General features: G+C 48.0%; 1 protein-coding gene across 2 annotated transcripts in view; it reads left to right on the top strand.

The window, feature by feature from the left end:
• The window catches only part of COL5A3 (collagen type V alpha 3 chain), a 44,716-nt gene extending 37,770 nt beyond the window's left edge, over positions 1-6,946 (top strand). For both annotated transcript variants that reach the window (XM_005910857.3, XM_070373634.1), the window contains exons 63-67: positions 508-715; positions 800-912; positions 3,270-3,338; positions 5,598-5,837; positions 5,935-6,946. In XM_005910857.3, the coding sequence (XP_005910919.2) occupies positions 508-715; positions 800-912; positions 3,270-3,338; positions 5,598-5,837; positions 5,935-6,081 (777 nt within the window). In that variant the 3' untranslated portion in view covers positions 6,082-6,946. The remainder of the gene's footprint in view (positions 1-507; positions 716-799; positions 913-3,269; positions 3,339-5,597; positions 5,838-5,934) is intronic.
• Positions 6,947-13,512: the final 6,566 nt, after the last annotated feature.

Raw genomic sequence — 13,512 nt, 5'->3', positions numbered from 1 at the left:
GTGTCTCCCCTGGTCCCTCAGTGACTAGAAGTGGGCGGAGCACACACCACGTGTTCGGGGATTGCAGGTGGGAAGGGAGGTGGCTCAAAAGCTGAAGGAGGATCTGGGCTGTGTGTAGAGGGGCTTGGGGGACCTCCATGGGGGCTCTGATTGGATTTTGTCTGTCCATCTCTCTGGCCTTTCTCTGTCTCTACCTCAAAACGTTGTTTCACTATTTTATCTTTCTTTTTGTCTTCTGGGTCTCTCTCTGTCTCTCTCCTTTGCCTGACTGTGGTTCTGGCTCTTTTTTTTCTTCTCTCCACTTCCCATCTCTGAGCCTTTCTGTCCCTCTCCTTCCTGTGTCGCCCTCCGTCTCTGATTGTCCATGTCCCCGGTTCCTGTCTGTATCTCTCCTTACTCTCCACACCCCTGTGTCTTTCTGCCTCCCACATCTCTCATTTCTGCCTGTCTCTCTCCTTGTCTCTTCCTCTTGCCGTCCTCCTCTCCTCCATCCCCACCTCTGCCCAGGGTCCCTCTGCGGAGCTGCACGGGCTGCGCCGGCGCCGACGTTCCCTGCTAGGCTTGGGAACCCCGGAGGGCGGCCTGGAGGAGGTGCTGGCCTCGATGGCGTCGCTGAGCTTCGAGTTAGAGCAGCTGCGGCGCCCTCCCGGCACGGCTGAGCGCCCGGGCCTCGTGTGCAAAGAGTTGCACCGCAGCCATCCGCATCTGCCAGATGGTGAGGTCTCGTCCCTCCCCCCGGAGGGCGGGGAGACGTGGGATCCAGCCCCCGGTTTATCTTCTCCCACTGGCTCTGCGGCAGGGGAATACTGGATTGATCCCAATCAAGGCTGCGCGCGGGATGCGCTCAGGGTTTTCTGTAACTTCACGGCAGGAGGAGAAACCTGCCTCTACCCAGACAAGAAGTTTGAGACCGTGAGTACCTGAGTAGGGGGCTGGGAGGGGTTGGTGGAAGGAGGGACTCGAAAATATCTCATTCATACCTCACCGCTCCCCAACCCTCCCCCTCCCCGCCCCACCAGGAGTTGATTGGGATTTTATTTTTCCTTCAACCGACGTCTATTGAGCACCTTCTGTATGCCAAAGTCCTTGAAATGCTGGGGCTACAGCAGATAATCTAAAACAAACAAACCAAACAAACTAAAAAAAACAAACCCTTCTTTGCTTCGATTTTGTTTTATGGAGCTTATTTTCTGTGGGGAAAGACAGATAAGAAAAAATAGTAAGGAAATCAATAATAGTGGTGAACCTTGAAACAATAGGATATATGTGCCAGCCCTAAGAACTCAGCTGCATTAACTTACTGAGTCCCAGCCACCGATGCGGTCATTTTATTATTATCCCTAAAATAGATAACCAACAAGAACCTATTGTAAAGCTCATGGAACTATACTCAATATCTTGTAATAATTTATAAGGGGAGAAAGGGTTTCCCTGGTGGTTCAGTGGCAAAGAATCCACCTGCTAAGCAGGAGATCTGAGTCAGATCCTTGGGTCAGGAAGATCCCCTAGAGAAAGAAATGACAACCCACTCTGGTATTCTTGCCTGGGAAGTCCCACGAACAGAGAAGCCTGGTGGGCTGCAGTCCATAGGGCTGCAAAAGAGTTGGACACAACTGAGAGACTAAACAACACCAACATCAGGGCAAAGAATCTGAAAGAAAGAAAAAGATATATATGTATAATTGAATCACTTTGCTGTACACCTCAACTAACACAACATTGGAAATCAGCTCTGTTTCAATTAAAAAAATAACAATTCTGTTATCATCCCCCAGATAGGGAAACTGAGGCATGGAGAAGGACAAGATTACCCATGACCACCTGGCCCTTGTCTCAGCCCTTAACCACCCATCTATACTGCCTCCTAACCTGCTCTCTTATAGGTCCCATGGGTTAACTGCCCTCCACCTGGTCCCCCAGAAATCCTGGGGTTCTCCATCAGGGAGTCTAACAGTCTCTGACACTAAGAACCAGGCTTAGCTGTAGAGAGCAGTGGGTGAGCAGTGAGCCTCTGGACCCTGGACTGCTTCGGTTGGAATCCAGATCTGTTATCTCAGTTTTTTCATCTGTAAAGTGGGGGCTCAAGAAAGTATCTACCTGATAGGGTAGTTGTGCAGTCATGTTACCAGTACACATATCAGATGACACTGATACACTGACTGTGTGCAGTGCTGGGGTGGCTCAGATGGTAAAGAATCTGCCTGGAATACAGGAGACCCAGGTCTGATCCCTGGTTTGGGAAGATCCCTGCAGAAGGAGATGGCTACCCACTCCAGTATTCTTGCCTGGAGAATTCCATGGACAGTCAGGAGCCTGGCGGGCTACTGTCCATGGAGTTGCAAAGAGTCGGACACGACTGAATCACTTGACTAACACTTTTTGTTAATGTCTCTACTGCCGGTAAACCACTTAGTGAGCACAGGGCCTGCAAAAGTGCACAGTGATGTTCTTCTTTTAATTAATTTATTTTTTGGCTGCACTGGGTCTTCGTTGCTGTGTGTGGGCTTTCTGTAGTTGTAGTGAGCAGGAGCTACTCTTTGCTGTGGTGCACAGGCTTCCCGTTGCAGTGGCTTCTCTTTTTGAGGAGCATGGGCTCTAGGCGCACAGACTCAGTAGTTGTGGCCCACAGGCCCATTAGTTTGGCGCACAGGCTTTGTTGCTCTGCGGCATGTGGCATCTTCCCAGACCAGGGACTGAACCCGTATCCCCTGCATTGGCAGGTGGATTCTTAACCACTAGACCACCAGGGAACTCCCAAGGGGTGTGTTGTTAAAACATCACCATTGGACACCCAAGGCTCCGATCCACAGGGCCTTCGGGGAGACAGTGTAGGGCAGACTCCTGGGAGTTACCTCACCTCAGGGGAGAGGTAGGAGCCGGAGCATTTATCCACCAGCTCTTGTCAATCATCAGTGGAGGCACCCTCAGAAGTCAGAAACCCCCAGCCTCTTGGATCTATCCTGGGTACCAGCCAAGCCCAGTCCCACAGCCAGAGAATAACCTAAGAGTTCCTGATATTTATAGTCAGCAGATTTCTTTTTATTCATTTAGCTGCACTGGATCTTAGTTGCAGCATGTGAGATCTAGTTCTCTGACCAGGGATTGAACCCGAGCCTCCTGCATTGGGAGTATGGCCCCTTAGCCTCTGGACCACCGGGGAAGTCCCCTACAGTCCGTAGCTTTCAGTGTGGGGTGGTAAATGCAAAATTGACACGTTGCCAGCCCCCCCACCCCAGGGCACCTGTTACACCCTTCCCTCTGTCCCCCAGGTGAAACTGGCCTCTTGGTCCAAAGAAAAGCCAGGTGGCTGGTATAGCACATTCCGTCGAGGGAAAAAGGTGAGTTACCTGCAAAGCCAGGGTGGGGATGGTATAAAAATTGGTGTAAACCAGCATGGGAATTGGAGGAGGTGAGATGAACAGGATAGCCTCACCTCTGCCTTTATGCTGATCATAGGCTTGTGGGGGGAGGGGGGGGGAGGGGGCAGCATCATATGTGTGATGTGGGGGGAAACACAGGACATGGTGGTGATCTACAGGCAGTGCTGGAAGGACCTGAAGGCTTCCTGAGGGAAGTCACAGCTCAGCTGAGGTCTAAGGAATTAACTGGTTTGCAAGTTTGGGAGGACATGGAAGGGTGTTCCGAAGAGATGGAACAGCATATACAAAGTCCCAGAGTCAAGAGAAAGCCTGGTAAATTAAAAGAAGAAAATGCGACTTGCTCTGCTGTAGAGAGAGTGAGGGGGAATGTGGTAGAGAAGAGGTTGGGCAGGTAGGTGAGAGCTAAGACCACCTCCTCAGAAAGACCTATGGGCAGTAGGGAGCCATGGAATGTGTTTAAGTGAGAGGGACTGAGATTCAATCTCTATGATAGGAAAATGCCTCTGGGCTGCTGGGGAAACTGGAGGCTGGGAGACCCAGGAGGAGATTGATGTGTTGGTTTAGAAAGGCAAGGAAGGGAAGTGGCTGGAGCTAGGGGAATGGGGGATGAAGAGGAAGGAATGGCTTAGAACGTTATCTAAGAGGGCAAGTCCATAGGACCTAGTTAATTGATGAGATGGCAAGTCAATAGGACCTATCAATAGTAATTGATGAGATGAGTAATTGATGAGATGGAGGGGAGGAAAAGAAAGAGAGATGATGCCCAGGTTCCTGGTTTGAAGAACAGTCTAGTGAGATTCTGAGATATATAAGTGGGAAGAGGATCAGGTTTATGCAGTGGTGGGAGATCTTGGGTCCATTTGGGATTTGTTTATGTAACATATTTATGTATGCTAAGCACTGGGAACATAGCAGCAAAGAAAACACAGTTCCTGACTTCCTGAAGTTAATATTCTATTGGGAATGGGACCAAGGAAGCAGACAGAGAGTAACCAAGGAAACAAAGCTACCATATAATGTCAAGTGGTATATGGGTTTGGGCCCCCCTAAAACAGACCTGAGACTCAATTGCAAGGGGTTTATCTGTGATGTGAGTCCAGAAAACATCAATCAGGAAATGTGAAATGATACAGGGAAGAGAAGGAAGCCAAAAAAGATGTGTTACCGGGCTAGTTATCTCAAGCCAGTGATAACTTAATAATATATTTTATGTAGCCCAATATATCCAAAATATTGTCGTATCAATATAAAGATTACTGAAGCATTTTCAACTTTTTCCCTGTGAGTTCTTCAGAGTCTGGTGCATATTTTATATTTATAGCACATCATAATTTTGATACTAAATTTCCTTGGAAAGAGTTAGACTGCATAAAACCTGCAGTTGAAAAAGCAGATTTGCATCTTCAAGTTGTTCCAAACCTCAGTTTTCTGATAAATGGATTGAGGCTCAGTTGTTCATTATAAATTAAATAAAGTTAGACATTTTTTAATTAAATAATTTAAATAGATGGACCCATAGAGGTTATCATACTATGTGTAGTAAGTCAGAAAAGGCAAATATCGGATGATATTACTTACATGTGGAAGCTAAAATATGACAGGAATGAACTTATTTACAAAACAGAAATAGACTCACAGACATAGAAAACCAACTTATGGTTACCAGAAAGGAAAGGGAGAAAGGGATCTATTAGAAGTTTGGAATTAACATATACACACTATACACTACTATGTATAAAATAAACAATGAGGACCTACTGTATAGCACAGGGAACTATATAGTCAGTATCTTGTAGTAAACTGTAATCGAAAAGAATATGAAAAAGAATATATATATGTAATATCTGTGTGTGTATATCTATATATATATATATACATATAACTAAATCACTTTGCTATAAGCCTGAAACTAACACAGCATTGTAAATCAACTATACTTCAATTTTTTAAGAAATGAGTGCCAAAAAAAATTTAAAATTTAACTGAAATTGTGAAAAGTTTCTCAATCTCACCAGCCACCATTCAAGTGCTCAATGGCCACACAGGCCTAGGGGCTTGCAGGAGAACCAGGGATGATCAGATGGCTGGTGGGGCCTCCAAAGAGGAAGTCATGGCAGCAGGGGCAGGCCGGCAGTGGATACAGATCCTGGGAGGTGGGTACCTCGGAAAGAGTCGAGGCAAGGACACATCCTCAGCTCCTCTTTGTCCCACCTCCAGTTCTCCTACGTGGATGCCGATGGGGCCCCAGTGAGCGTGGTACAGCTGACCTTCCTGAAGTTGCTGAGTGCCACGGCCCGCCAGAGCTTCACATTCACCTGCCAGAACTCGGCCGCCTGGCTGGACGAAGCTGCAGGTGACCACAGCCGCTCTGCCCGTTTCCTCGGGGCCAATGGGGAAGAGGTATCCTTCAACCAGATGGCAGCCGCCACCATCACAGTCCCCTACGATGGCTGCAGGGTAAGGAAGAGGGCAGGGACTGGCCAGATTGGGGAGGGGAGCCTGTGATTACTCCCCTCCCCCTGACTTACCCACCATCCGTGTCTTCCCGTGTCAGCTCCGGAAGGGACAGTCGAAGACCCTCTTTGAGTTCAGCTCCTCCCGAGTGGGATTTCTGCCCCTGTTGGATGTGGCAGCTGCTGACTTTGGCCAGACGAACCAGAAGTTTGGGTTTGAACTGGGCCCTGTCTGCTTTAGCAGCTGAGAGCTTCCGGGGCTGGGAGGGACAATGAGGGAGCCCCCAAGACGGGCCATATTTGGTGCTGAGGCTTTGAAGCCGTCATATTTATCGTCTCCTGTGACTGCGTGGAGCCAGGAAACGGTCTGCTCATCATGGTCAAACAATATTCCTTCTCCGTTCCAGGGGGTCTGGGGGCTGGACTACCCTGGTCCATGGGTCCCGTTTCTCTGCACTGCGCCCCGGCTGGCATAACTGTAGTCTGGCTCTTTCTCCCCTCGGTGCCCACCCATCACTCATCTCCCTCCCCTGAGCTCCCCCACCCCAGCAATGAACTTCTGACTCAGAGCTGATGAATGCCCCCACCCACACCTGCCTCCCACCCCCTCAGTCAGTGCTCTCAACACCCTTTGGTGCTACCTTCCCCATAGTTAAGCACTGGATGTCTCCTGAACCCAGACTGGGATCCCTTTGCTCATTTCTTCTTTTCAGGTGGGTTCGCAGTGAAGGGACTGATGTCAGACTACAGAGGGAAGTGGGACTTCCCTGGACTGAGCTGCGTACTCTTTCTGCTGCCTCAGCCCAGCTCTGAATACTGTCTCCCTCCATGCCTCCCCAAATACACCTTGCCATGCCAGGTGGCGTGGGGACCAAACTGGTGGGGTTGGGGGGAAACTAGGATTCTAATGGTGCTGCCCTATTTATACCTGGGTCTATATTAAAAGGGAGAATCCCCTCTGTTGTATATTTAATCTGCTTCCTCCTTAGGGAAGGCTGGGATATGATGAGAGAAACCCCCATCCCCCCACCCTAACTCCCCCATACCACCACCTGCCCCAGGCCATAGGGCATAATTGGCATCTCAAGTCTGAGAATAAATCAGTGAACTGTGTCCTGTCTGTGTCTTTCTTTCTTTTTACTTTTTTATTTGCTTATTTTTAGTTTTGGCTGCCCTGGGTCTTCATTGCTGTGCTCAGCCTTACTCTAGTTGTAGTGAGCAGGGGCTACTCTCTAGCCGTGGTCCCTGAGCTTCTCATCGCAGTGGCTTCTCTTATTTCAGAGCATGGACTTTAGCGCACACGGGTTCAGTAGTTTCGGCTTCTGGGCTCTAGAGTGTGAGAGCGTGGGCTCAGTGGTTGTGGTGCACGGGCTTAGTTGGCCTGAGTCATATGGAATTTTCCCAGACCAGAGACAGAACCCATGTTCCCTGTATTGCAAGGCAGATTCTTAACCACTGGACCACCAGGGAAGTTCCTTGTCTGTGTCTGTCAATTGATGTTCTCTTAGGGTCTGGCTCTTGTCTCACCCAAGGCATCTTGCCATCACTTGTCTTAATTAATTGTGCCTTTTGGTAGAGGTAGCTTTAGTGATTCACGTGCATGCTGAATTGTGTCTGATTCTTTGTGACCTCATGGACGGTAGCCCATCAGGCTCCTCTGTCTATGGAATTCTCCAGGCAAGAATATTGGAGTGGATTGCCATTTCCTCCTCCAGGGGATCTTCCCAACCCAGACTGAACCCGCACCTCCTGTGTCTCCTGCATTGCAGGTAGATTCTTTATCCCCTGAGCCATTGGGGAGGTGGGTTAAAGATGAATCGGGTTGGAGGGTAGTTTGGAGTGAGTTGAGTCGGTCTGGGGATCTGTTGAGTTGGAGGTTGAAATGATGAGAGGGTTAAGGGTTTGAAATTGGATACTGGATTGAGTTGAATTAGGGTTGACTTAAGAAGGAGATTGAGTTGAGTAGAGGTGAGTAGGGGTTATTATGAATTTGAGGTGGAGGATTACCTATTTGGTGAGTCAAAATGGGATCAGTTAAGATGAGTTGGATGTGGGATGACTTGTGTTGGGGATTAGATGTTGGGTTGAGGATTTTCACTTTGGTTTTGACATGTACACACTGCTTTATCTTATTTATTTTTGGCTGTACTGGGTGTTTGTTGCTGCACGCAGGTTTTCTGTCGTTTCGGAGAGCAGGGGCTACTCCAGTTGCAGCGCAGGCCCCTCCTTGCAGTGGCTTCTCTTGTGGAGCAAAGGCTCTGGGGCACACAGTCTTCAGTAGTTGTGGCATTAGTCCTGGCTGTCGGGCCCTAGGGCATTCAGGCTTTTGTATTTGCAGCACGTGGGCTCAGTATTTGGGCCTCACAGGCCTTAGAGAACGGGCTCAGCAGCTGTGGTCCGTGGGCTCGTGGCTCTGCGGCATGTGGAATCTTCCCAGACCAGGGATTGCATCTGTGTCCCCTGAATTAGCAGGCAGATTTTTATCCACTGCGCCACCAGGGAAGTCCCCGGGTTGAGGGTTTTAAAAGACAGACTGATTGGGAATTCCCTGGCGATCAAGTGGTTCGGACTTGGTGTTTTCACTGCTGTGGCCGAGGTTCAATCCCTGGTGGCGGAACTAAGATCCCACAAGCCACCGGCTCGAATTGAGATGTAATTCACGTACCATCTAATCCACCCACTTAAAGTACATAATTAAATGGTTTTTAGGGTATTCACAGACTTGTGCAACCGTCACCACAATAAATTTTGAAACATTTCATCACCTCAGAGAGAAATCCCATATCCATTAACACTCATCATCTCCTCCAAACCTCTGAGTGGCAGAAAAGCACTAATCTTCCTGTCCCTGTGGATTTGCCCATTCTTGACATTTCCCATAAATGGAATCATAAAACATGTGGTCCTTTGTGTCTGGCTTCTTTCATTTAGCATGATTTCACAGTTCAAGTTGCAGCATGTATCAGAACTTCATTCCTTTTTATTGTTGAATAATAATTTACTGCATTTTGTTTATCTATTCATCAGCTGATAGACATTATTGAGTTAGGAGTGATGGAGGGCTGGTGTGATTAAGTTGGATCAGGTGGGATTGGGTGGGCAGAAGTAACAGGTTGGAGTAAGTTGCCTCTTCCAAACTAGGGCTTGCATGCATGCATGCTCAGTCATGTCTGACTCTTTGCCCGTCATGGACTGTAGCCCCCAAGCCTCCTCTGTCCATGGAATTTCCCAGGCAAGAATACTGGAGTAGGTTGCCATTTCCTTCTCTGGGGGATCTTCCTGACCCAGGGATCAAACATGAGTCTTCTGCATCTCCTGTGTTGGCAGGTGGGTTATTTACCACTGAGCCACGTGGGAAGCTCAAACCAGGGCTCACTCTACTATTTCTGTCAGCAGGCTCTCTAAGGCCACCTGGATTTATTCATTCATTCAATAAATGTTACTAAGAGTTGAAATTCTATGAAGAAGATGCCCAGAGGTCATCCATTTAATGGTCACCATTATTATTCATTCATTTGTTTATCTCTGTGGCATGTGTTCTCAGCACTAAGGCATGTTTCCAGATACTGCGGATAAAAGAAAGATGTGTCTGCCCTTAAGATCTTAGTCCCGCGGAAAACAGATTATATACAAATAGCTGTGTAATACGATTTCAGGTGGTAGTGATCGTGGTGAGGGCTTCCCTGGTGGCTCAGATGGTAAAGAGTCCACTGGGAAGATCCCCTGGAGAAGGGCACAGCAGCCCACTCCTGTATTTTTGCCTGGAGAATCCCATGGACTGTAGCCCGCCAGGCTCCTCTGTCCATGGGATAGCAGAGTCGGACACGGCTGAGCCACTAACACTTTCACTTTCAATTGTTGTGAAGGAAAATCAAACAAGTTGCATGGATAAAGACTGATGGAATAATGTCTTGTTTGAAACTGGTTGGTCAGATGAGGCTTTGCTGAGGAGCTGGTGTTTTAGCAGAGATCTGAAAGAGAAGAGCCATAGGGAGGTTGTTTTGGCCACGTGGCTTTTGGGATTTCAGTTCCACAATCAGGGATTGAACCCAGGCCATGGCAGTGAAAGCCCCAAATTCTAACCATTAGGCCACCAGGGAACTCATCTTGTGAAGTCTTAAGGAAGTATCTGACACACAGTGTAAGAACCCGGAAATCATCAAATACCCATGAGGGCTCTTGAGAGGATGGTGTTTCTCCCAGTCACCTCTTTTCTGGATGTGTGGCTTTTGCTGATTTCTTCATCCTGACTTTTATCAATCCAAACGTTGACTTGGCCCTGCCTCCTTTTAGTTCCTCTCTCAAACATCTTTAACTCAAGAATGCATATGATGGGCTTCCCTGGTGGTCCAGTGGTTAAGAATCTGCCTTGCAATGTAGGGGACGCAGGTTCAATTCCTGGTGCAGGGAAATCCCACATGCTGCAGAGCAACTAAGCCCATGTGCCACAATTACTGAGCCTGTGCTCTAGAACCCGAGAGCTGCAACTATTGAAGCCCACGAACCTAGGGCCTGTGCTCCATAACAAGGGAAGACACGGCGGAGAAGTGCGTGCCCTGCAACTAGAGAGAGCCTCCGCTTGCTGCGACTAGAGAAAGTCTGCGCGCAGCAACACAGACCCACCACAGCTAAATAAAATAAATAAATAAATGCATCTTTTAAGGGAAAAAAAACCTATAGTGGGAACTTCCCTGGTGGTCCAGTGGTTAAGACTCCAAGCTCCTAATGGAGGGGGCTCAGGTTCCATCCTTGGTCAGGGAACTAGATTCTACATGTAGCAACCAAAATCCTGCGTGCTGCAGTTAAGACCCATCACAGCCCCCCCCAGAAGAACGCATAATAGTATCACCAATGCTGTATGTTATTTTCCTCTTCCTGGGCACACATAATTGAGATCACATCTCGCAGCTCCCCTTGTAGTCAGGTTGGGGACAATTGGGTCTTGGCCAATAGGATGTGTGTAGCCATAAAATAGCCCACATAGCCCTCCTTGCTCTTTCTCTCCATTCCATGAAGATCTTGGAGATCATGTGTGTCAGATGAGAGTATCAGATGTGGAACTAGAAAGACTGCTTCCATTAGTTATTACAGCTGACCCTTGAACCAAGGCTGGGTTTAGGAAAACCAACCCCTGAATAGTCAAAAATCTGCACATAACTTTATAGTCAGACCTCTGCATCCATGATTACGAATCCATGGGTTCAACCAATCTCAGATCATTATAGTACTATGTGAGCATGCTAAGTCGCTTCAATCGTGTCCAACTCTTTGTGACCCCATGGACTGTAGTCCACCAGGCTCCTCTGTCTATGGGATTCTCCAGGCAAGAATACTCGAGTGGGTTGCCATCCCCTCCTCCAGGGGCGCTTCCTGACCCAGAGATTGAACCCACAGCTCCTGTGGCTCCTGCTTTGCAGGTGGATTCTTTACCGCTGAGCCACCAGCGAAGCCCATGGTACTGTATATATTTATTGGAAAAAATCTACATATAAAAGAACCTGTGAGTTCAAATTCATGTTCAAGGGTCAACTGCACTTGGAAGAATGCTGTCAGGGAGAACTCCATTAGATGTGATCAAGAAATTACTTGTTTTAAGCCCTTGAGATTTTTAAGAGTTGCTTGTTTACAGCAGCTATCATTAATTATCCTAACACAGTGAATAAATCCAACTTTTACCGAAGGTCAGCATGTAAGCATGTGTGCAAACCAGGAGGTCTCACTGCAGGAAAATCAAGCTAAAATTTATTGTTGAATATCATTATCTTCAAATGTGTCCACCACTGTGAATCTGTCACTGGAGGTGTGCTCTTCCCAAGCCCAGATTTCCTACCATTCTCCCACCCCTACTGTCTTTCCCTCCCTGATAGCTCTCCTTGCCTGCGTCTTCACTCCCTTCCTCTAAGTCTTTCTGCTCTTTTTTTTTTTTTTTTTTTAATTTTTGGCCACGCAGTGCGGCTTGTAAGATCTTAGTGCCCTGACCAGGGATCGAAACCACACCCCCTGCAGTAGAAGCAGAGAGCCCTAAACGACTGGAGCACCAGGGAATTCCCTGGATCAAACTTATCTTGCTAGATCGAATTTATCTCACTTTCTTATGAAGAGCAATCCCCTCAACCCTTCGTTCAGACCCTGTCTCCATGCCCACATGATCCATGATTAGTTCAACTCAGTATTAATAATGATAATAAAGACCATCGATTGGCTCCATGCCAGACACTGTTCATCAAATGTCTTTCCTGAATGCTTTTATTTATTTCTCATCACCACCTTTGAGGAAGGTTCTGTTGTGCTCAGTCACTCCAGTTGTGTCAGACTCTTTGCAATCCTATGGACTGTAGCCTGCCTGGCTCCTCCGTCCATGAAATTCTCTAGGCAAGAATACTGGAGTGGTTAGCCATTCCCTTCTCCAGAGGATGCCACTTGGTTCTCTTACTACCTCCTTTTTGCAGATAAGTGAGCTAAGAAACAGAGGTAGAGAGTAACTTGCCCAGAGTCTACAGCTAAAGATTTTGCTAAGCAAAAAGCCATCTTCTCCCTAAAGGGAATTATTTCCAACCTAATTTTAAAAATTATACCCAATAACACCCCAGAGTTTGAATGCGGGTCAGCCAGCATCTGCTTTGGCAACTCCAATCCCATGCTGGTACAGGTATTTTGGAGGGGAGGACCAATTAATAGTGTAATGAGGACTCTTTAATTAGGTAAAAGCTCATTAAAGAATTAGAAATCTGCCCTGCTAAATTAAAGGGTAATTGACAAAGATGTAAGGAGGGAATTCTAGGCCTGGCTCGCCTCTGCTCTGTGTATTTACTCAGCATCATCACCAGCACCCAGGCGGCTGCTAGGAAACCCCCAGCTGATTTGCATATTCAGCAGCCATAATTAATCACACCGCTAGTGCTTCTTGAGCAATTACTCTCGAGGTGGTGGTGGCGGGGGGTGGGGGTGGGGGCATGGGACGGCCAGCGGGGAGGCCTGCCTGTGGCTTTAGACAGGGCTGTAGAGGGTGGCTGGAGCAGGGTAATTTACACATACTCCCTGACAACATTGACAGAGATACAAACAATGACATACACAGACCAAGGGCAGGTGGAATCAGACCCGCATCTTGTCACCTCCTCCCCTCCCCCTCTGCCACCAACAGCTGCAAGTCTGGACCCACAAGCAGACTCAGAGAGGCAGACCTGCCTCACACACACCCCTACATCCTTGGCCAGAGGCAGATATGGTGACATGCATAACAGGCCACACACACAGTTGTGTCTGGATGCACACCCAGAACCCCCCAGACAACTGTGTTCACAAACCCACACTCAGAGACGGAGCCACCTCTGGAGGGAGATCCTCTTTGTCACACAGAGAAGTACCACATCCTGGGGCCTGGCAGACGCTAAATACACAGACGGACACACAACCCCACACACAGAGATGTGCCACCAACACAAAAGCCACAGATGTGGATCCAGGTAAACTCCGTCATGGTTGTTTCAGAGACAACCCTTGCTCTGCCTACACATTCATTCACTCAATCAATCCACCAATTTTTTAAAAAATATTTATTTATTTGGCTGCACTAGGTCCTAGCTGCAGCATGCAGGATCTTTCATTGCTGCTGCTGCTGCTAAGTTGCTTCAGTCGTGTCTGACTCTGTGAGACCCCATAGACAGCAGCCCACCAGG

This window comes from Bos mutus, chromosome 7, assembly GCF_027580195.1.
Source record: "Bos mutus isolate GX-2022 chromosome 7, NWIPB_WYAK_1.1, whole genome shotgun sequence".
NCBI classification, from domain to species: domain Eukaryota; kingdom Metazoa; phylum Chordata; class Mammalia; order Artiodactyla; family Bovidae; genus Bos; species Bos mutus.
The sequence above is the reverse complement of the archived record's forward strand: the minus strand, read 5'-3'. Positions and strand labels throughout refer to the sequence as shown.